This window comes from Manis javanica, chromosome 3, assembly GCF_040802235.1.
Source record: "Manis javanica isolate MJ-LG chromosome 3, MJ_LKY, whole genome shotgun sequence".
Lineage (NCBI taxonomy): Eukaryota > Metazoa > Chordata > Mammalia > Pholidota > Manidae > Manis > Manis javanica.
Genome location: NC_133158.1, coordinates 171,143,290 through 171,166,237, shown reverse-complemented (window position 1 = coordinate 171,166,237; position 22,948 = coordinate 171,143,290). Strand labels below are relative to the sequence as shown.

At 47.3% G+C, this 22,948-nt stretch overlaps 1 protein-coding gene across 6 annotated transcripts in view; it reads left to right on the top strand.

Annotated features, from left to right (window-relative positions):
- The first annotated feature begins 1,458 nt into the window (after positions 1 to 1,458).
- The window catches only part of LOC108402585 (cilium assembly protein DZIP1L-like), a 63,881-nt gene continuing 42,391 nt past the window's right edge, over positions 1,459 to 22,948 (top strand). Inside the window, exons 1-2 of one of the 6 annotated variants that reach the window (XM_073232395.1) lie at positions 1,459 to 1,556; positions 2,127 to 2,679. In XM_073232395.1, the coding sequence (XP_073088496.1) occupies positions 2,371 to 2,679 (309 nt within the window). In that variant the 5' untranslated portion in view covers positions 1,459 to 1,556; positions 2,127 to 2,370. Of the gene's footprint in view, positions 1,557 to 1,831; positions 2,680 to 4,908; positions 5,014 to 21,134; positions 21,294 to 22,948 lie in introns of those variants that run through there. The other 5 variants (XM_073232397.1, XM_073232394.1, XM_073232396.1 and 2 more) reach the window with 5 other exon arrangements.

Below are 22,948 nucleotides of genomic sequence, written 5' to 3'. Positions count from 1 at the left end.
TACCGACAAGGTAGACCTGTTTTTCACAACAGCCCTGCACAAGAGGGCAGGCACCCTGTTTACACATGAGGGAATTTAGGCTGATGGAAATGGCACACACAAACACACCCAGGTACCCTAGAGCTACTTTCTGCATGCTTAGTGATATGGTGGGAAGAGAGCTGAGAAGTGCTCCAAGCCCCCCAAATTCTACACTCGACTGAACTGGGGAGGACACACTACTGACTGCCTGGTGCTGGGCTGAGCCTAGAGGGTCTTCAGCGAAGTTGGTTCTCGTAATGACCCTGCTTGGTAGAGTTTATTTTTCCATCTTACACAGAGGTTAAATGACTTGCTCAGGGTTACACATCCTGTGAATGTGGAATGTAACTATGACTTTGACTCCAGAGCCTGGACTCTTCTCCCCTCTGACGGGTGGCAGTAACTGCTTGAGTGAAAAGCATGCCCTGACCAGGGGAGGAGAGGAGAGACAAGGTTCCCCACCAGAGTAGAGAGCTTGCAAACTTCCCCACTGGCTCGTGCTCTCTGCTCTCTACTTCTTTTTTTGTTTTAGAAATTGTAGTAAAATAAACACACCAAGAATGTTACCATTTTCACCATTTTCAAGTTTATAATTCAGTTAAGTACTTTTGTATTATTGCACAAGAAACACCTTTATCCATCTCTAGAACTTTTTTGCCATCCCAAACTGAAACCTTGTATCCATTAAATAACTTCTTATTCCCTAGCTCCCAGCGCAGCTCCTGGGAACCAGCAGTTTACTTCTGGACTATCTCTATGAATTTGACTGTTCTATGGACCTTGAAGAAGTGGAGTCATGTAATATTAGTCCTTTTGTTCACTTAGCCTAGTGTTTTCAAGGTTGTTCTAGGATGTATCAGTTTCATGCTTTTAGAAGGCCTGATAATGTTTCATTATATTTACATACCACGTTTTATTTCCCCATTCATATGTGGGTGGACACGTTTACCTTTGGCCATTGTAAATAATGCTGTTAGGAATATGTATGTGCAAATATCTGCTTGAGTCCCTGCTTTCAGTTCTTTTGATTATATACCCAGAGGTGGAATTGCTGGATCATATAGTAATTCTATGTTTAAATTTTTGAGGAATCACCATTCTCTTTTCTGCATTGGTTGTACCATTTCATATTCCCACCAGCAAGGCACAGGGATTCCAATTTCTCCACATTTTTGCCAACACTTGTTCCCATACCCATGTGTTTTGGCTGTCCCCAAATACAGAGCTTGGCAGACGGAGGCTGCGGTGGGAGAAAGGCATTGAAAAAATTCCCAGAAACCTGAGTGTCAGTAAAGCAACCACTGGCTATGGGAAGGGGAAGGGATCAGGGAGGGACTGACACAAGGAGAGAGAGTTCTTTGGTTCTGAGTTTTACAGTGGACCCACGGGGCAAGCCAGAACGTTGGGAGGTGGACACACCCAAAGGACTAGTGTGAGGCCGAATCGGAAACCAGGAAGGTCCCCTTAGTTTGGGGCCGGTGTACTGGGCATTGGCCTGGAGGGTGCAGCTGCCCCAGCTTTCAGCAGGCCAGCAGGTTATACCCGAGTGGTGTTGTATGTATGTATGTGTGTGTGTGTGTGTGTGTGTGTGTGTGTGTGTGTGGTGTGAGTGGATGAGTGTGTGTTGTGTGTATATGGTATGTGTGTGTGTATGTGTGTGCTGTGTGTGTGTGTGTGGTGTGTGTGTCTGTGTATGTGTGTCTGGGTGGGTGCTGTGTGTGGTGTGTGTGGGTATGTGGTGTGCGTGTCTGTGTATGTGTGTCTTGGGGGTGCTGTGCCTCTGTGGTGGGGGTGGGTATGCGGGTCTGTGTGTGTGTGTGTGAGGACAGGAGCATGTGCAGCCTGGCTGGGCTCTGCTTGGCCTCTCAGCAAGGCCTGGGAGCCATTCATTCACTTGGATCCTGGATTTTCCTAAAGAATTAAACATGGCATTCCCTCCTTCCACTGCCCAACAGACCTAAAAATAGCTGGTCCCAGAGGGGCAGGGCAGAGGCTCCACCCCTCCCTGGGCCGCGGTGGGGCGGCGGTGGTGGGAGCAGAGGCACTGGCGACCCCAGGCCGTGACCTGCCGGTTTGCAGAGGCTCACGCATCTCCGGACCCGCAGGTTGGCAGCGCCGGTTTGGGCCGGGCAGGCTCTGTCCCGTCTCCGGGGGTGCCCGGGCCACAGGGCTGGAGAAGCACCCCTGGCCCGCACAGGCGGCGACGGTTCTGAGAAGGGCTGAGGCGCCGCAGGTCGGTGGAGCAACTGGGAGGCGGGCTGGGGTCCCAGACGCCGAGCAGGCACCGCGGGACCTCCCTGCTCCCCAGCTACCGTGACCCCCAGGTGAGCTGGGCCTCGTGGGAAAGCTATGCCAGGAATCTGGTCCGGGAGGGGGCGCCCCAGGCTGAGGGAGCGGTGCTCCGGCCGCAGGAGGTTAAACGTTAGCGCCCTGCACGTCCGGCAATGGACCCGCCCGGAGCCGCGAGCCAGAGCTGCGCAGGGCTCGCCCCCCAGCGCGCCCCTCCCCGCACGCCGGCCCTGCTCTGGCCCTGCCCCGCCCTGCACCTCGGCTTCTTGGGCTGCTCTGGATCGAGGTACCCGGGAGGAAAGAAGAGCCGAACCCCCAGGACTGGGCTTCCCGGGGTGGACGGCGTGGGATATTTACTTCTTGAAACAGGTAAAATGATCTGGGGGCTTGAGACTTTGAGTTCTGCAGCAAAATGGGGATCCTTCAGTAATGAGATGATGTAAAAACAAACACATCAGCACCTCTGCTTCCATCCTCCTTGCACTCTGGCGCTGGAGTTTGGCAGGATGCAGCCATAGTGCTTGTGTAGGAGACCTGCTTTGCTCAGGACACAGGCCGGAAGGCCAGGCAGAGGAGGGGGTCTGGAGGGTGTGGGCAGGGGCTGCTGTGCCCCCAGCATCCCTCAGGTCCCAGGGCCTGCCTTGTCTCCTGGCATTTGATTTCTAACAGGACTTGGAAGAGAGGCCTAGTTTGTATGAGGTTCTCATACTGACCTGTCACACTCCCGTCTGCACACAGGGAGGGGGGCCCCCTTCTGTCACAGCCCTTAACACTTGCTCCTGGAGCTGAGGACTGGCCAGTGAGAACAACCCCACCCAGAGAAGGCTGGGCCTCAAGCCAAGTGGCTGATAAGGGGTCTTTCGTCAGCACCAAGGGTCTGAAGACATCGCCCTCATGTGGAAATATTTTTGGGTACCATGGAACTTGATAAAATGTTGCCATGAAGTCCTGTGCTTCCGGCTGGGAACAGGAACCTGAATTTACTGCGCAACAACCTACCTGAGTTCTGCCAGAGCTGGAGTTTGGCCAGAAGTCTTGTTGCTCAAGCGATGCTGACAGGAGCAAAGAAGGGGGCAACGAGGTGGGCCGTTCTGCACTGCCCTGTGGGACCCTCGCACGAGGCCCTGTCCTGGGGAGCAGGGTTATGTGCCTGCAACGCCATCTGACACTGGGCTTTGCACCTCTAGGGAGGTTCTGGGTGGGTCTGAAAACTTTTCCAAGAAGCGATGACTCCTCCGTGGCAAAGAAAACACCACTAGATTCTAGTGGGTTTCTTTTAGAATGTGAAAAGCAGTGTTAGTTTTTGACAATTCTGTACTTGGGAAGATAGGTCATATCAGTTTGTGGTCTTCACTTCAAAAATACACCTGAGCAATGTTAATTAAATCCCTACCCTGAATTTCTGTTTTAAAGAAAATCGTCTTGGTGGCAAAAACCTAACATAGACTTTGAAAACTATGGATGCTGTCTTTAAAAACATCCCCTTAAAATTGCTGGGAATGGAGGCCAGCTGCGAGGGAGAGCTGTGTGCCTGGTGGAGTGGATCTCTCTCTTCCTTGCTCCTTGATGGTTCTGGGAGTGGGTGCAGCCCCCATGATGGGCAAGAAAGAGCAGAAAGGGGGACTCTGTTCCTTAGAAAACAACAAATCAACCGCAGAATATGTCTAAGGTCTCTAACAATGGCACTCCAGGAGAGCTCGTGGGCCACTCTCATCCCCGCTGGGGTCTCTGGCACTCCCTTGCCTACGGTGTGTGCACAGCCTGTTTGCAAACTGTGCGACGGTTTCCTTGGCAGCCACAACAATTAGCACTAATGGCGCGCCTGAGCTCCCTGAGGCGGGCAGCGAGGCAGTGAGCTCTGGAGCCAGGCGGGCTTGGCAGTGATCGCTGGGCGGCTGGCTGCCCGGGAAGGCTGGCTCTCCCAAGTGCTCCTCTCGGTTGCATTCTTGAGGACACAGAAGAGACACTAAGGGGACACTGGTGGTGGTGTAGCGTAGCTGTCAGTTTCTATTAAAAAATAGGTCAGATTTTTATTGAAAAAGTCAGCCATTTTGTTAATTTTGTGGCAGTTGTCCTTGACAGATTACAGCTGGGCAAGTTTCCGAAGAGCCATAAAGACGCCAGGAATTGTTTCAGTGGGATGGCTGCCTTATGAGGGGGTGAATGCCCCATCGCTGTGGGTGTGCAAAGCAAGGGTGGTAGATGGACTTTCTTTCTTGGCTGTGGGATTGCATCAGCTAGAAACCATCTGTTGGGCAATGAAGCGAGTTCAGAACGCTAGCATAAACGTCGCTCTTTTGGGTCCCACTAACTCATAACATTGGTCTGAGGCTGAGAAGTTTTCTGGGATCCCTCAAAACATCTAGAGATGGTTCACCCAGCTTCAGATTTCCTAAGGGCAGCAAATCATTTCTGCCCTGTGTTTCTCTGTTCCCAGATGTGGGCAAAGCTAATTCAGCTCATTCAGCCTGGAGAGAGCACAGTGTCCCTGCCCCTTGGGGGGTGTGGTTTCCTGGTAACCTGTGACACCCTAATAGGGCTTTGTCTTGTGCCCGTGCTTATGAGGTCACACACTGTGGAGCCTGAGTCATATTCCACGAAGCTCTGTTGAGGGGCACTGGAAGCTGAGTCTCTCCAGCACTAGCCCTGTTGCGATTTGCTGTTCACTCTTTCAGCACTTGCAGTCTGGCCACAAAATCTCAGGTACTGTAATTTCTATCATGGGAAATAATTTCTGTATCACCAGCACCATCATCAGTAGGTAGTTAGGCATAATTCAAAACCTTTGGAGTCAGACAGACCTTGATCTGAATCTTGGTTTCGTTACTTTGTAGTTGAGTGGCTCGGGGCAGATCCCTCAGGTTTTCTGAGTCTCAGTTTCTGTGTTTGTTGGATGAGGCAAATAATAGCTACATACAAGGCTGAGTGATGGCTAGAAATAGTACTTGAAAGGCTGACACAGTGCCTGGCACATTGATACTCAAGAAATGATGGCTGCTCTCAGCATCATAATTTTCAAATTCCTATTGTTCTGCTTACCTTTTGATGTCAGAGCTCTAGGACTTACAAGAATTGGACCCTTTGGGTTCTGACAGAAGACAGGCATGATCAGTAAAACCACATGAACTCAGATCCCTAATTTAGAATTCTGTATAACTGGGAGTGGGGCTGCCATCCTCAGTGTTTACGGAATGTGCTCAGAAGGTAAACATAGGGGTTTCAGGGCTGCTTAGGGGGCAAGCTAGAGCACTGTGAGCACATCTTGACTGTCAGTGTGGGCTCTGGGGCCTCTCACTGGGGAGCCTGCACCCGCCCGCAAGGACTCTTGCATGCCAGGCTTTTATTAGTGGCCAGTGGGACTAAGCTATGGACACACATGGTCCACAAACCCAGCATTTTACTAAATCCGAATGGCATTTTTTTCAGTGAATCCAAATTAAGGACTCTGAACTCCATTCTTCTCTTTATTTCCATTCTTGCTGGTCCATAGCCTCAATTCTCCAAGACCCCAAGAATAGGGATTTTTTGAAGCAGATATTCTAAGATTTTGACAATTCTGCTCCATTCAGTAGCAAACTGGGTTGCAGGTGATATGCTGGAATACAGTCCATAGGAAAAGCCATGGTCTCTGCCCTCTTGGAGCTTGTAGTGGGGGGAGTGGGGTATAGGTGAAGGCAGTCAGATTGTCCTGGTATAGCCCCTCCTCGGTGCTCCTGCAGCCCCTGTCCTAGCTCCTGCCCTGGCAGTTCCCGCTCTGTAGGGGATTTTTCTGTCTGTCTGGAAAACAAACTGAGGAGCCGGACACCACCACTTACTAGTATGTGACTGTGGGAAAGTTGTTTTTCATCGGAGTACTGGGTTGTAGAGAGAAGTAAGTAGGCTGAGTCTTGGGAAGCCTTATAACTGTGTGTGGAGCGTACAATTCCAGAACTATTTTTATCAGCCATGGCAGGGACTGCTGCCTGGGTGACCATCAGTCCTGAGTCCTAGTCCTGGTGTCTGGCACGTGGTGGGGGCTCAGGCATGTTCTGTTGATGGGACGGATGAATGAATGTTGTACAGCTGCTCCAAAACAGACCAAACTATAGTAAGGTTGCCCGAAGGAGTGTATGCTCTGTGCTCTGGGAGCCCAGGGGAGGGGCAGGGAATTCTGACTGTAGGCTTGGAAGGGGTTTATGGGCAGTCGTGTATGAGCAAGGCTTGCCGCATGCATTCACCTTCAGTAGGAGCAGAAGAAAGTGGTGGAGACTTGGTTCGATGAGTGGCTAACAGCTGACTTTCTAAGCAGGCTGTATGGGTTTTGATCCTGCCTCCTGCTCCTGGGACAAACTTCTTCACTTCTTTGTGGCTGAGATAATAATAAGTAGTAATAATAACAACAATAGCCTCCTTGAGGGGTTAGTCCTTATAAAGCACTTAAAAACAGTACCTAAAAATAAATAGCCTAGAGATATGAAAATGTGGACAGCAAGAAGCATGGTAAGAGGGAAACGCAGCTGGAAGGGTAGTTTGGAAACAGTTCGTAGAGGCCTTTGAATATCTTTTTATTTTTATTATTATTTGTTTTTTGTTATGTTATCATTAATCTACAATTACATGAAGAACATTATGTTTACTAGGCTTTCCCCTACCCCATGTCCCCCGCAAAACCCCATTGCAGCCACTGTCCATCAGCATAATAAGATGTTGTAGAATCAGTACTTGTCTTCTCTGTGTTACACAGCCCTCCCCTTTCCCCCACACCCCATATTATACATGCTAATCATAATATCCCCTTTCTTCTTCCCCGCCCTTATTCCTCCCTATCCTCCCATTCTCACCAGTCTCTTTCCCTTTGGTAACCGTTAGTCCATTCTTTGGTTCTGTGATTCTGCTGCTGTTTTGTTCCTTCAGTTTTTCTTTTGTTCTTACACTCCACAGATGAGTGAAATCATTTGGTATTTGTCTTTCTCTGCTTGGCTTATTTCACTGAGCATAATACCCTCTAGCTCCATCCATGTTGTTGCAAATTGTAGGATTTGTTTTCTTCTTCTGGCTGAATAATATTCCATTGTGTATATGTACCACATCTTCTTTATCCATTCATCTACTGATGGACACTTAGGTTGCTTCCATTTCTTGGCTATTGTAAATAGTGCTGCGATAAACATAGGGGTGCATCTGTCTTTTTCAAACTGGAGTGCTGCATCTTTAGGGTAAACTCCTAGAAGTGGAATTCCTGGGTCAAATGGTAGGTCTGTTTTGAGCATTTTGATGAACCTCCATACTGCTTTCCACAATGGTTGAACTTATTTACATTCCCACCAGCAGTGTAGGAGGGTTCCCCTTTCTCCACAACCTCGCCAACATTTGTTGTTTGTCTTTTGGATGGTAGCCATCCTTACTGCTGTGAGGTGATATCTCATTGTGGTTTTAGTTTGCATTTCTCTGATAACTAGCGATGTGGAGCATCTTTTCATGTGTCTCTTGGCCATCTGAGTTTCTTCTTTGGAGAACTGTCTGTGCAGCTCCTCTGCCCATTTTTTAATTGGATCATTTGCTTTTTGTTTGTTGAGGTGCGTGAGCTCTTTATATATTTTGGATGTCAAGCCTTTATCAGATCTGTCATTTACGAATATATTCTCCCATACTGTAGCGTACCTTTTTGTTCTACTGATGATGTCCTTTGCTGTACAGAAGCTTTTCAGCTTGATATAGTCCCACTTGTTCATTTTTGCTTTTGTTTTCCTTGCCCCGGGAGATATGTTCATGAAGAAGTCACTAATGTTTATGTCCAAGAGATTTTTGCCTATGTTTTTTTCTAAGAGTTTTATGGTTTCAAGACTTACATTCAGGTCTTTGATCCATTTTGAATTTACTTTTGTGTTTGGGGTTAGACAGTGATCCAGTTTCATTCTCCTACATGTAGGTGTCCAGTTTTGCCAGCACCATTTGTTGAAGAGACTGTCATTTCCCCATTGTATGTCCATGGCTCCATTATCAAATATTAATTGACCATATATGATTGGGTTAATGTCTGGAGTCTCCAATCTGTTCCACTGGTCTGTGGCTCTGTTCTTGTGCCAGTACCAAATTGTCTTGATTACTATGGCTTTGTAGTAGAGCTTGAAGTTGGGGAGTAAGATTCCACCCCCCACCCCACTTTATTCTTCTTTCTCAGGATTGCTTTGGCTATTCAGGGTCTTTGCTGTTTCCATATGAATTTTTGAACTATTTGTTCCAGTTCGTTGAAGAATGTTATTGGTAATTTGATAGGGATTGCATCAAATCTGTATATTGCTTTCGGCAGGATGGCCATTTTGACAATATTAATTCTTCCTACCCAAGAGCATGGTATGAGTTTCCATTTGTTAGTGTCCTCTTTAATTTCTCTTAAGAGCGTCTTATAATTTTCAGCGTATATAGGTCTTTCCCTTCTTTGGTTAGGTTTATTCCTAGGTATTTTATTCTTTTTGATGCAATTGTGAATGGAATTGTTTTCCTGATTTCTCTTTCTATTGGCTCATTGTTAGTGTATAGGAAAGACACAGATTTCTGTGTGTTAATTTTGTATCCTGCAACTTTGCTGTATTGTGATAGCAGTTCTAGTAGTTTTGGAGTGGAGTCTTTAGGGTTTTTTATGTACAATATGATGTCATCTGCAAATAGTGACACTTTAACTTCTTTACCAATCTGGATTCCTTGTATTTCTTTGTTTTGTCTAATTGCCATGGCTAGGACCTCCAGTACTATGTTAAATAACAGTGGGGAGAGTGGGCATCCCTGTCTTGTTCCTGATCTCAGAAGAAAAGCTTTCACCTTCTCACTGTTCAGTGTGATGTTAGCTGTGGGTTTATGATATCTGGCCTTTATTATGTTGAGGTACTTGCCCTCTATACCCATTTTGCTGAGTTTTTATCATGAATGGATGTTGAATTTTGTCGAATGCTTTTTCAGCATCTATGGAGATGATCATGTGGTTTTTGTCTTTCTTTTTGTTGATGTGGTGGATGATGTTGCTGTATTTTCGAATGTTGTACTATCCTTGCATCCCTGGGATGAATCCCACTTGGTCATGGTGTATGATCCTTTTGATATACTGTTGAATTCGGTTTGCTAATATTGAGTATTTTTGCATCTACGTTCATCAGGGATATTGGTCTGTAATTTTCTTTTTTGGTGGGGTCTTTGCCTGGTTTTGGAATTAGGGTGATGTTGGCTTCATAGAATGAGTTTGGGAATATTCCCTCCTCTTCTATTTTTCGGAAAACTTTAAGGAGAATAGGTATTATATCTTCTCTGTATGTCTGATAAAATTCTGAGGTAAATCCATCTGGCCCGGGGGGTTTTTCTTGGGTAGTTTTTTGATTACTGCTTCAATTTCTTTGTTAGTTAATTGGTTTGTTTAGATTTTGTTTTTCTTCCATGTTCAGTCTTGGAAGGTTGTATTTTTCTAGGATGTTGTCCATTTCTTCTAGGTTTTCCAGCTTCTTAGCATATAGGTTTTCATAGTAGTCTCTAATAATTCTTTGTATTTCTGTTGATTCCGTCATGATATTTCCTTTCTCGTTTCTGATTCTGTTGATGTGTGTTTATTATCTTTTTGTCTTAACAAGTCTGGCTAGAGGCTTATCTATTTTGTTTATTTTCTCAAAGAACCAGCTCTTGGTTTCATTGATTTTTTTCTATTGTTTTATTCTTCTCAATTTTGTTCATTTCTTCTCTGAGCTTTATTATGTCCCTCCTTCTGCTGACTTTAGGCCTCATTTGTTCTTCTTTTTCCAATTTTGATCATTGTAATGTTAGGCTATCCATTTGGGTTTGTTCTTCCTTCTTTAAATATGCCTGGATTGCCATATACTTTCCTCTTAAGACTGCTTTCGCTGCATCTGACAGAATTTGGGGCTTTGTGTTGTTGTTGTCATTTATTTCCATATATTGCTGGATCTCCATTTTAATTTGGTCATTGATCCATTGACTATTTAGAAGTGTGTTGTTAAGCCTCCATGTGTTTGTGAGCCTTTTTGCTTTCTTTGTACAATTTATTTCTAGTTTTATCCCTTTGTGGTCTGAAAAGTTGGTTGGTAGAATTTCAATCTTTTTGAATTTACTGAGGCTCTTTTTGTGGCCTAGTGTGTGGTCTATTCTGGAGAATGTTCCATGTGCACTTGACAAGAATGTGTATCCTGTTGCTTTTGGGTGTAGAGTTCTATAGATGTCTATTAGGTCCATCTGTTCTATTGTGTTTTTCAGTGTCTCTGTGTCCTTACTCATTTTCTGTCTGGTGGATCTGTCCTTTGGAGTGAATGGTGTGTTGAAGTCTCCTAAAATGAATGCATTGCATTATATTTTCTCCTTTAATTCTGTTAGTATTTGTTTCACATATGCTGGTGCTCCTGTGTTGGGCACAATTATATTTATAATGGTTATATCTTCTTGTTGGACTGAGCCCTTTGTCATTATGTAATGTCCTTCTTCATCTCTTGTTACTTTCTTTGTTTTGAAGTCTGTTTTGTCTGATACTAGTACTGCAACACCTGCTTTTTTCTCCCTATTGTTTGCATGAAATAACTTTTTCCATCACTTGACTTTTATTCTGTGCATGTCTTTGGGTTTGAGGTGAGTCTCTTGTAAGCAACATATAGATGGGTCTTGTTTTTTTATCCATTCAGTGACTCTATGTCTTTTGATTGGTGCATTCAGTCCATTTACATTTAGGGTGATTATCGATAGGTATGTATTTATTGCCATTGCAGGCTTTAGATTCGTAGTTACCAAAGGTTCCAGGTTACTTTCCTCTAAAAGTCTAACTTAACTCACTTAGTATGCTGTTATAAACATAATCTAAGGGTTCTTTTCTATTTCTCCTCCTTTTTCTTTCTCCTTTATTTTTTATATATTAGGTATCAAATTCTGTACTTTTTGTCTATACCTTGATTGACTTTTGTGATAGTCAATTTAATTTTGTATTTGCCTCACAATCAGCTGCTCCATCTGCCCTACCATGGTTTTACTAGCTCTGGTGACAGCTATCCAACCCTAGGAACACTTCCATCTATAGCAGTCCCTCCAAAATAGACTGCAGAGATGGTTTGTGGGAGGTAAACTCTCTCAGCTTTTGCATATCTGGAAATTGTTTAATCCCTCCCTTAAATTTAAATGATAATCTCACCGGATAAAGTAATCTTGGTTCCAGGCCCTTCTGCTTGATGTCATCATGCCACTCCCTTCTGGCCCATAAGGTTTCTGCTGAGAAGTCTGATGTTAGCCTGATGGGCTTTCCTTTGTATGTGATCTTATTTCTGCCTCTGGCTGCTTTTAACAGTCTGTCCTTATCCTTGATCTTTCCCATTTTAATTACTATGTGTCTTGGTGTTGTCTTCCTTGGGTCCCTTGTGTTGGGAGATCTGTTGATCTCCCTGGCCTGAGAGACTATCTCCTTCCCCAGATTGGGGAAGTTTTCAGCAACTACCTCCTCAAAGACACTTTCTATCCCTTTCTCTCACTCTTCTTCTGGTATCCCTATAATGTGAATATTGTTCCACTTGGATTGGTCACACAGTTCTGTCAACATTCTTTCATTTTTAGAGATCCTTTTTTCTCTCTGTGCCTCAGCTTCTTTGTATTACTCTTCTCTAGTTTCTATTTCATTTATTGTCTCCTCCAGCGTATCCAACTTGCTTTTAATACCCTCCATTGTGTTCTTCAACGATTGGCGCTCTGACCTGAATTCATTCCTGAGTTCTTGGATGTCTTTCCGTACCTCCATTAGAATGTTGATGATTTTTATTTTGAATTCCCTTTCAGGAAGAGTCACGAGGTCCATACCATTTAAATCTTTCTCGGGAGTGTATTAACAATTTTACTCTGGACATTTCCTTTGGCATTTCATGTTTGTATGTGATGCCCTCTAGTGTCCAGAAGGTGTAGTCTCTGGAGCTGCTCAGCCCCTGAAGCAATGTTGGGGGTTGCAGGGGAGTGGTAATGGTGCCTGGGGGGAGGAAACCTCCCAGCTGCTGTGCCTGTCTCTACTGCCTGAGCCAGTGGGCCGAGCACACAGGTATAAGTTTTTGTCCCAGAGCAGCCAGATATGGATCCCTGCTTTCCACAAGGAGCCGGAATCCCAGTCTCTCCAGGAACTCTGCCTGTATTAACTTTTCAACCCGGTAGTCATGCGAGTCTCATGAATGCACCTTGAAATGTAGGTTTGTGCTCCCAGAACAGATCTTCGGAGCTAGGTATTCAGCAGTCCCGCGCCTTCTGCTCCCTCCCTGATCAGTTTCTCTTCCTCCCGCTCTTGAGATGGGGTGGGGGAGGGGCTCGGGTCCCGCGAAGCCACAGCTCTGGTGCGTTACCCCGTTCGCTGAGGTCTGCTCTTTTCTCCAGGTGTGTGCAGTCTGATGCCTCCTCTTTCCTGTTGCTCTCTCAGGATTAGTTGCGCCAATTAAATTTTCTACTTTGTATCCAGTTTTAGGAGGAAACCCCTGTCTCTTCTCTCACACCGCCATGTTTAATTGTTTTTTTCCCTGAATATCTTTTTAATGAATTTGGAATTAGCCCATGAGGAACACCTAAAATCCATTCCCATGTGGCTGGACCTCAATGGTGGCTGCCCCTTTTAAGTAAGGTGTGTACTCTGCATTTTGCCACCATCTCTAACACTGCCTGCTGCAGTGGTTCTGAATCACTAAATCTGGAGATGTGCATTTCTATCAAGTTCCCAGTTGATGCTGATGCTGCTGGTCAGGGACCACACTTTGAGAACCACTGCCTACTTGTATTTGAAACACTAACACGGGGAATCAGTTGCCACTATCATGAAACTTGTACTGCAGTTTCTCTTACACCTGGCAGGCATGTTTCCTGCATTAAATGCTACCTTCCTGGCCCTGGTGGAATTTGGATTTACAATGTCTAGTGTTGGATTCCCCCAGAGGAGGACGCCGCCCCAAATCATTCACGAAAGGCATCTCTTGATGCAACAAGCAAGAGGAATTTATTCAGGAACCAGCTAGCTGGGGTCCAAGTGTTAGCCCGACACAGCGGGTCTCAACAAGGACCCCGAGCAGTCAAAGCCGGAGGTTTTTATAGCATTTTCTAAAAAGACAGTATTGTTCTACAAGCACGTAACAGGGTTTTTTTTCCAAGGAGGCATAAATCTTCGGTTGGCGCCACATCCCGGGGGTTTCACGAGATAAGAACACCCTCAGCCATACAGTGTTTCAGCAAGATAAGCTTGGTATGTATGACTAACTGACCAAGGTTAGCTGTCTGAAGGCCGCAGCTGCCCACCACCTGGTATTCATGATTAACTTGTTTTTCACCTTGTTTTTCAAGGGCTTTCTGAACATATTCAGAAAATGGCCTCTGGGTTTCTTAAGATGCCTGTGCTCAGGCTAACCTGCTGTCTTCACTGAATGTTTAGGTCCTACATTTCCCCACTTTCTCTTTGATCATTCCAATCATGGAATGTTTGTTTCTTCTTGCTGTGTAAGAGAGTGATACTGCTGCCTCAGCATTAGTACCTGAACGGCACTCACTCTTTCTCTAACAAAGGATATTAGCCGGTTTAAAACACAGTGACCAAAAGTGAGAAGCAATACAAGAATAAGCAGGGGTCCCATTAGGGTGGATATCAGTGTTGTAAGCCATGGGGATCTAGTAAACCAAGATTCAAATAGACTTTGGCTAGCCTCCCGTTCTCTCTTCCTTTGATCTAGTCTTTCTCTGAGTTTAGACATCGAGTCTCTTACTATTCCAGAATGGTCTGCATAGAAGCAGCATTCTTCTTTTAGGGCTGCACACAATCCTCCCTCTTTTAAGAACAGTAGATCTAGTCCTCGCCTATTCTGCAGCACTACTTCAGAAAGAGAGGTTAGGGACTCTTCAAGTTTAGTAATGGATTGTTCTATAGTTTCCAAATCTTCATCAATAGCTGCCCTTAGTCCCTCATAGTGTTGGTTTCCTTGAATAATGGCGGCTGTCCCTGTTCCTACTCCAGCTGCAACTCCTACTCCCAGCAACACGGCCAGGGTTAGCTAGACTGGCTCTCTTCTAAACCTCTGGTTGGACTCAAATTCTGTTATGAATGATGAATCATCATGGTACATCAGTCTAGGTACTAGTTGGACCATAATGCAGAAGTCACGGGAGGAGTTGAAGGTGGAAGTGGAGACACATGGGGTTAGTCCAGTATTGCAAGCCCACCATCCCTCAGGAGGAGGGATTAAATACCTGTTTTTACCGGGGAAGGCTATGGGTATGGTCTCATTACATAAATGTTCGTGGGTGGGGGGAACTGTACCTAGACATTTCCCTCTTCCCGTTATTTCAGTCAGAGTCAGCTTCTTATGGCTGCCCCAGCTACAGATTTCATGGCTGGTTGTATTGTCAACACTTCCTGTCAAACCCAATCCTTCATAGTATGGGGGCCCAGAGAAAAAGCATAGCCAACAGGATTTAGTGGTTTTAGGACTGGTAGTGTTTAAAACCCGGAAAGCCCCGTCAAGAAGGTTGAGGAGGTGTTGTCCGGTGCCAGGAAAGGGGGTTATCTGGCCAAGGGTGGGGGTAACAGGAGTAGCGGCGGGGTCTACTGGTGGGGCTAGAGTCTGTTTCGGGGCCGGGGTGGGAAGTTTCTTCTGAGGTGTGGGAACATGCAGCTGATCTTTTAAGATAGCATTAGGTCCTACTGGGGCAGCTGGTAGGGTCTCAATCTTGAGCCTAACAGTAAATATGAGGCCTTTGTCATCTCCAGATCTGTAATATCTAAGTCCCCACTGACGTCCCAGGACCCACCCATCATACTGACGTCCTTTATCACTGAACATGATATTTAAAGGGTTGCATAGCCCTGTCTGTTCACAGTTAGGGGATGTATGATTCTGGACTACCTTAAGGAGGTCCCAGCTGGATACAGGATTCCAATAAACGTCTCCTGTAGTTTCACATCCCCAAGAATCACAATAAAAGGACTGTGGGCCCCCACATTGCTGAGCTTGTTGATAGGTTCATCTGTTGCGGGGACAGACATAAAAGGCAGTGGTTTTTGTCTTATTTCGAGCTTCAGGTGTACTGCATCCAAAACCAGCGGGCCACCAGCCGCTCACTAGGGGGTGATTGAGAGCTAGGTGGGCCTGTTTCCAGGGTATATTAGGTATGTCCCAGGTATCTAACCTGGCAACTAGGGCGCAGACATCAGGGTGCAGGGACAGCCACCAGGTCTTAAGAGGGGCGGCCTTAGAAATAGACCACACTGACTCTCCTGACTGGGAGTAGACCTGCCATGTCAGTAACCTAGGCTCATGAGGTTAGTGTTCTGGTGGGTTGGGGTTAGTAGGAGCATTAGAGTCACTAATAACATAATTCTTCCTACACAAGCGAAGCTTAAGAGGGTTATCAGTCCGAGTTACTCGCCAATCCGAGTCCAACTGGGGCACTTTCTTCATATGTGAAGCGTGTACCCAGGAGGAGATGCCATCTACTTTCATGGCTGTGGGAGTGGTCAAGAGGACGATGAAGGGTCCTTTCCACCGAGGCTCAAGGTTTCCTGTTCGGTGTCGTCTTATGTAAACGGGGTCTCCCACCTGGAACTGATGAGGCACCAACAGGTCTTCCGGCCGATAGGCTTCCCAGATGGTGGCCCACACTTCTCTCTGTACAACTTCTAGGGCCCGTAACCTTTCAAGCAGAAACTTATTAGTTACACATTCGGGGGATGCGTGGAGGTGAGCCGACTCAAGCGGAGCCGGGTCTCCAAACATTATCTCAAAGGGTGTTAGCCCAAAGCGGCCGGGAGTGTTTCGGACTCAAAATAAAGCGAAGGGAAGGAGGACCAACCAATCACACAAACCAGTCTCTATGGACAATTTAGTCAAGGTCTCTTTTAGAGTTCTATTCATCCTTTCTACCTGTCCTGAGCTCTGGGGCCTGTATGCACAATGCAATTTCCAATCTGTCCCCAGGATCTTGGCCAATCCCTGACTTACCTGGGCAACGAAAGCAGGTCCATTATCGGAACCAATTACCTTGGGGATTCTGAACCTCGGAAAAATTTCTTCAAGTATCTTTTTGGATACCGTCTGGGCTGTCTCGGTCTTGGTGGGGAAAGCCTCTGTCCATCCTGAAAAAGTATCCAAAAAAACTAAAAGGTACTTATGTCCATATTTAGCAGGCTTAATTTCAGTGAAGTCAACTTCCCAGTAAGATCCCGGCCAATATCCGCGAAGCCTTTTTCCGCATATCATTTGATGTCTATTCACATTTACTAGTTGGCAAGGAACACAATTCTTCACCACCTCGTCTGCCATTTTTTCTAAACCAATGATATGATAAGGGGAGTGTCGAACCAGGGCTTTTAGGTTCTTGGCTCCTAAATGTGTCAATTGATGTTATTGCCTCAAATATTCTCCTGCCTCTTTCTGGGGCAGAATGTTTTTCCCATTTCCTGACTTATATGTTCTGAGGGGTGAAGATTTTTGGAACCCCAGTTTGTCCATCCGAGTGAGATCCTCAGGTGTATACTGGAAGCTCTTGATACATATTGCTTCCGGGTGCACCTTCTGCCATCCTTAGAGCCTGAGTCAAGGCAACGAGTTCCGCTCGCTGTGCAGAAGTGCCCGTTGGAAGTCCGCTGGCCCACACGATCCGGTCATCATCCACTACTGCAGCTCCCGCCATCCTCTTACCTTCCATGATGTAACTGCTCCCATCTGTGTACCAAGTCAGGAGTCCTGGTCCTTCCAGGGGCTGATCTCGTAAGTCCCGGCAGGTCCCTGTCTCCTCAGCCAGGATTTCCTGGCAGGTATGGAGTACTTCTTTCCCCGGATCGGGGAGCAGAGTAGCCAGGTTTAGGATGGCGGGCAGGGCAAATTCCACACGATCGTGATTTAGGAGCAAGGTTTGGTAGTGAGTCATTCTGGCGTTTGACATCCATCTTTCGGGTGGTTGCCAAATTACACTTTCCAGCGCATGTGGAGCAACTACAACAAGCTTCTGTCCCAGAGTTAGTTTATCAGAATCTTTAACTAAGAGGGCCACAGCCGCCACTACTCTCAAGCAGGCAGGCCATCCACTACTCACTGGGTCTAATTTCTTTGACAAGTAAGCGACTGGTCTCTTCCAAGGTCCCCATTGCTGGGTCAACACTCCCTGAGCCACTCCGCTCCGTTCATCCACAAAGAGGACAAATGGCTTAGTCACATCTGGCAATGCCAGAGCAGGTGCCGACAAGAGGGCTTTCTTAATATCATCAAAGGCCTGTTGTTGTTCAGGTCCCCATACAAACGGGACCGCCCCTTTGGTTAGGGGATAAGAGGGGCAGCTAAGGTGGCATATCCGGGTATCCACAATCTACAAAACCCTGCCGTCCCCAGAAACTCGCGAACCTGGCATGGAGTAGTGGGAACTGGGATCTGCATCACAGTCTGCTTTCGGGCTTCAGTTAGCCACCTTTTCCCCTCTCTCAGGGAATATCCCAAATAAGTCACTTGTAGTTGACAAATCTGTGCCTTCTTGGCAGATGCCCTATACCCCAATTTAGCAAGTTCAGTCAAAAGGGCTCCAGTGGCCTCTTGGCAGGCTTCCTGAGTAGGGGCTGCTATCAGTAAGTTATCAACATATTGTAACAAAGTTACCTGTGGGTTGGAGGCTCGGTAAAAGGCCAAGTCCTGATGTAAAGCCTCGTCGAAGAGGGTGGGTGAATTCTTGAATCCTTGTGGCAAGCGAGTCCAGGTCAATTGTCCAGTTGTTCCTGTGGAGGGGTCTTTCCATTCAAAAGCAAACAGCGGTTGGCTACTCTGGTGCAGGCGCAAACAAAAGAAGGCGTCTTTTAAATCTAAGACTGTATACCAGGTGTTTTCCGGGGCCAGGGAGCTTAGCAGGTTATAAGGATTCGGCACAGTGGGATGAATGTCCTGTACCCTTTTATTAACTTCTCTTAAATCTTGCACTGTTCGATAATCTCCTGTTCCTGCTTTCTTTACAGGCAGTAAGGGAGTGTTCCATGGGGATTTACATTTTACTAATATCCCCTGCTCTATGAGCCGCTGGATATGGGGTCTAATTCCATCTTTGGCTTCTTTACTCATTGGATATTGTCTCACAGTCACTGGTAGGGCTGAGGCTTTTAATTCTATGACCACCGGGGGCTGGTTCACAGCAAGCCCCATACCCGCCGTCTCCGCCCAGGCCCTTGGAAACTGGTTGAGCCACCCCTGACTAACTCGGGAGGGTTCTGGTTCCTTAAAAAAATGGTACTCGTCTTCTAATCTAATGGTCAGGATACTTAGGCCCAAAGGTTTTTTCTCCCGATTAGTCACTCGAGTGTCTTCAGCCTGAAAGGATATTTGGGCCCCGACTTTGGTCAAGATGTCTCTTCCCAATAGGGGTGTGGGGCATTCCGGTATGACAAGGAATGAGTGGTTTACTCGTCCCACTCCTAAGTCTACCGTTCTTTGGGTAGTCCATGCATATTGTTTCTGACCTGTAGCCCCAAGCACCCAAGACTTTTTGCCAGAGAGGGGGCCCCTAGCTTGAGTCAGTACAGAATGTTGAGCACCGGTGTCCACCAGAAACTCAACGGGTTGCCCCTCCACCTTCAGGGTTACCCTAGGCTCGGGGAGGGGCTCCAAGCCCCGTCCTCCCTAATCTTCTTCCTCCAGCAGAGACAACACCTTCTTCGGAGGTCCCCGCAGTGGCTTCTTAGGGCACTTTTTCACCCAATGCCCCTTTTCTTTGCAGTATGCACATTGGTCCTTCTCTAAAGGGGTCCAGTTGCCCAGGTGCCTTGCCTTGCTAGTTCTGCCACTGGAGGGCGACAGTCCCTTACCTTCTACTACTGCAGCCAAGATCCTTGCTAAATTCTTCTCATGCCTTCTATCTCTTTTTTCTTCTCTTTCCTTAACTCTTTCTCTTCCTCAGTCTCCCTCTTGTGATAAACTTTCTCAGCCTCTTTTATCAAATCTTTCAACGACAAATCTTGTAAACCTTCTAGCCTCTGAAGCTTCTTTCTAATGTCGGGTGCTGACTGCCCGATAAAAGCAAGGGCCACTGAAGCACTATGCTCCTCAGAAGTGGGATCAAAAGGAGTGTACTGCCTGAAGGCTTCCATCAGGCGTTCTAAGAACACTGCGGGTGCCTCGGTGGCTCCCTGACTGACCTCTCTTACCTTGGCCAAATTGGTGGGGCGTCTGGCGGCCCCACAGAGACCCACCACCAAAGCCTGGCGATAGATGGTTAGTCGCTTCCTACCTTCTGGAGAATTAAAGTCCCAGTTGGGTCTGGTCAATGGAAAACCCCTCCCTATGTCATGAGGGAGTTGCGATGGCCGTCCATCGGTCCCAGGCACGTTCTTTCGTGCCTCCAGGAGGATCCTCTCTCTTCCGTGGTGAAGAGCACCTGCAAAACCTGCTGACAATCATCCCAAGTGGGCTGGTGAGAAAACATTAAGGACTCTATTAGCCCAGTTAGTCTTTGTGGTTCCTCTGAAAAGGGAGGGTGATTAGCTTTCCAATTATATAAGTCAGCAGAGGAAAATGGCCAATATTGCAGAGGTTGGAAAGGGGGTTCTCCCTCTTCCCCGACGATGGGAACTCCATAGGACTGGAGAGGAAAAATACCCGATGGGTCCAAGGTGGCCCCTCGGCGGCGCCGAGTTCCCTGGGCAGGCCCTGGAGCCACCCCCACTGCCTCGGCATCAGGGACTGAGGGTGCCGGGGGTGGCGGCGCCGGCAGTGCTGGGGGAGCCGGGGGTGGCGGCGCCGGGGGCAGGGGGAGCAGGGGGATAAGGAGGGGGATCATCAACCATAAGCAAATCTTGAGTGTCAGGGTGAACTCTGATAGTAGTTTCTTTTTCCTTGCCCTGAAGTTTGGTCTGGGCAGCTAGAACTTGAGGGCCCTTTTTCTTTTGCACCCAGGGCTTTACCCAGGGCAGTGGGTTTTCCACCAACTCTTGCCAGACTACAATGTAGGGTTGCTGATCCAGATTGTCCTTGAGGCAAATCCTGGAAGACAACGGCTTTTACTGCTAATAAAGTGGGGAAATCAAAAGTCCCCTCCGAGGGCCACCCAACATTGAAGGTGGGCCATTCGGAGGTACAGAAAGTCTGCCATGGTCCCTTTTTTACTTCTACTGACAAGTTATGCGCCCTCGCTCTGACTTCCGTCCAGTGATCTAACGTCAGGCTAAGGGGGGTTGTCACTGTCTGTCCCATTGTCAGTACAACAATAATTAGGCACGTAAAAGACACAAAAAACAAAGACACACACAAATTAGACACACAGCGGCCGCTTTTCGTTTTTCTCAGATTTTCAATCAGAAACCGAAATGAATCGGAGGGTTGATACTCCTGGCGCCCAAAAATCAACCCTATCTCATCAGGTTCACTTTGCAGGAAAAACAGATGAGAGGCTACCAGGCGTCCCTGGCCCTCCAATCTCCCCGAGGCATCTCCCAGGGTTGCAGCCTGCGGCACTCCAAGTACGTCTACTGACCGCAGTCTCGACCCCTTTATGGGATCGGGATGACTGCCAGACAGAGGGTACCCTTTCAGAATTCCGACCGGTCTCACTGAAAAACAGAAAACAGAACACAGACAACTCAAGGCGCCACTAACCTTACCTTTTCCTCCAAGAGCAACTTCGGGAGTGAAGCGGGGTGAACGCACGATCCCAGACGAGCCCCCAAATGTTGGATTCTCCCAGAGGAGGACGCCGCCCCAAATCACTCATGAAAGGCGTCTCTTGATGCAACAAGCAAGAGGAATTTATTCAGGAACCAGCTAGCTGGGGTCCAAGTGTTAGCCTGACGCAGCGGGTCTCAACAAGGACCCTGAGCAGTCAAAGCCGGAGGTTTTTATAGCATTTTCTAAAAAGACAGTATTGTTCTACAAGCACGTAACAGGGTTTTTTTTCCAAGAACGCATAAATCTTCGGTTGGCGCCACATCCCGGGGGTTTCACAAGATAAGAACACCCTCAGCCATACAGTGTTTCAGCAAGATAAGCTTGGTATGTATGACTAACTGACCAAGGTTAGCTGTCTGAAGGCCGCAGCTGCCCACCACCTGGTGTTCATGATTAACTTGTTTTTCACCTTGTTTTTCAAGGGCTCTCTGAACATATTCAGAAAATGGCCTCTGGGTTTCTTAAGATGCCTGTGCTCAGGCTAACCTGCTGTCTTCACTGAATGTTTAGGTCCTACGCTAGTATAATCAGTATTGGAAGTCTGGATATAGAGGTCCTAAGAGACAGATGGGCCAGTGAGAAAGAGATTTGGGGGTAGCTGAGGCTCGGCCTAAAGCTTGCTAGTGGTTGTGGAAGCTCCAGGTGTGTTTGAGCTTATCCCCTGAGTATGAGCACAGGGAGAGGTGGGTCATGGGTGAACAGCAGAGTATCACAGGGGTGCTGGCACACCCTGCCTTAAAGGAAGGGTGACAGGGTAGCAGCTATTCAAAGGAGATGCTGGAAGGCGCATTCAAAGAAGTGGCTGGAGAGCTGCTGATAAAAGCGTGAGAGTCTTATTATTAGAGAGGAGACTGCGGGCTAACAGCTTAGTAGCCAAAGCTTAGTTAAAACAGTTTGTCAGGTGAGCTCCGGGCCTGTGGGGCGTGTCCCCTGGGGGAGGCAGGTGTCCTGTTACCCTTGCACATGGCATGCCTGCTCACCGGCTGTTGCCCCAAGGCACAGCTTGTTGTGGCAATTGTCTCTGAGGCTCCAGTGACATGGTTGCAGCTTGGAGCTGAGCATGGTGAGTATCATGTCACCAGCCTCCTCTTTTTTTAAAAAAAAATAATGTGACGCCATAAGTAGAAATGTGCTGGTCTCCTTATGGCCATGCTGGGGGTGCTTGTGTGGCTAGGTGTTTTATCTTTTTGGACTGTGAGGAAAGAGTATCAGAAAGGGAGGCAGGGGAGTGATGAAATGGAAAAGGAGGCCAGGGTTCCTGTGGAGGATCTTCCAGACCAGGCTAAAGAGTTTGGACTCAGTACCGTGGCCACAAGAAGCCACTCTGAGCTCCCATGTGGGGTGCAGGAGTGAGGTTAATATACCTGGGGAGTCTAGGGCCTGGTGCTGGGCCTGGCCAAGTGGGCACACTGTGAATGAGAGGGGAGTGAGTGATGAATGTGTTTGAGGAATAAGAACTGATGATCTGATCAAAGCAAAGTTTAAGACAAACAGGCTCGAGCTGTTCAACATCTGCAGGCTCTAGAGTCAGATGCAGCTCTGGCTTCCCCATCTAGTGTAAGACACCAGTTTCCTTGTTTGTGAAGTGGGAATAGTAGTCCCTGTAGTTCCTGTCTGTCACAGAGGCCGGCCCGCCTGCACCTGTGCTGTTTACTCCTGAGGGCCTTCCCCTCGCCCCTCCTCCTGTCCTCAGAGCACCCCTTGGGGGAGGCTAAGGCAGGCTCTCCACCCTGCCACTGCCTCTCACAGTGACAGACAAGCTCAGGGAGGCCAGGGCCTGTCCAGGGCTCCTTCTCCTCTTTGCAATCCCAGTCCCACCGTTTTTTTCAGAGCCTTTCTCCTTCATGAGGGAAATGACCTTTCTTTTCTCTTTCTTTTGGACTGAAGTGTTTGAGTCAGTAATCTAGAAAGACTTTGATTAAGCAGGGTCATGTCTATTTCTTGTTTTCTCAGTCAGACTGTGTTCCTCAAGGGCATAA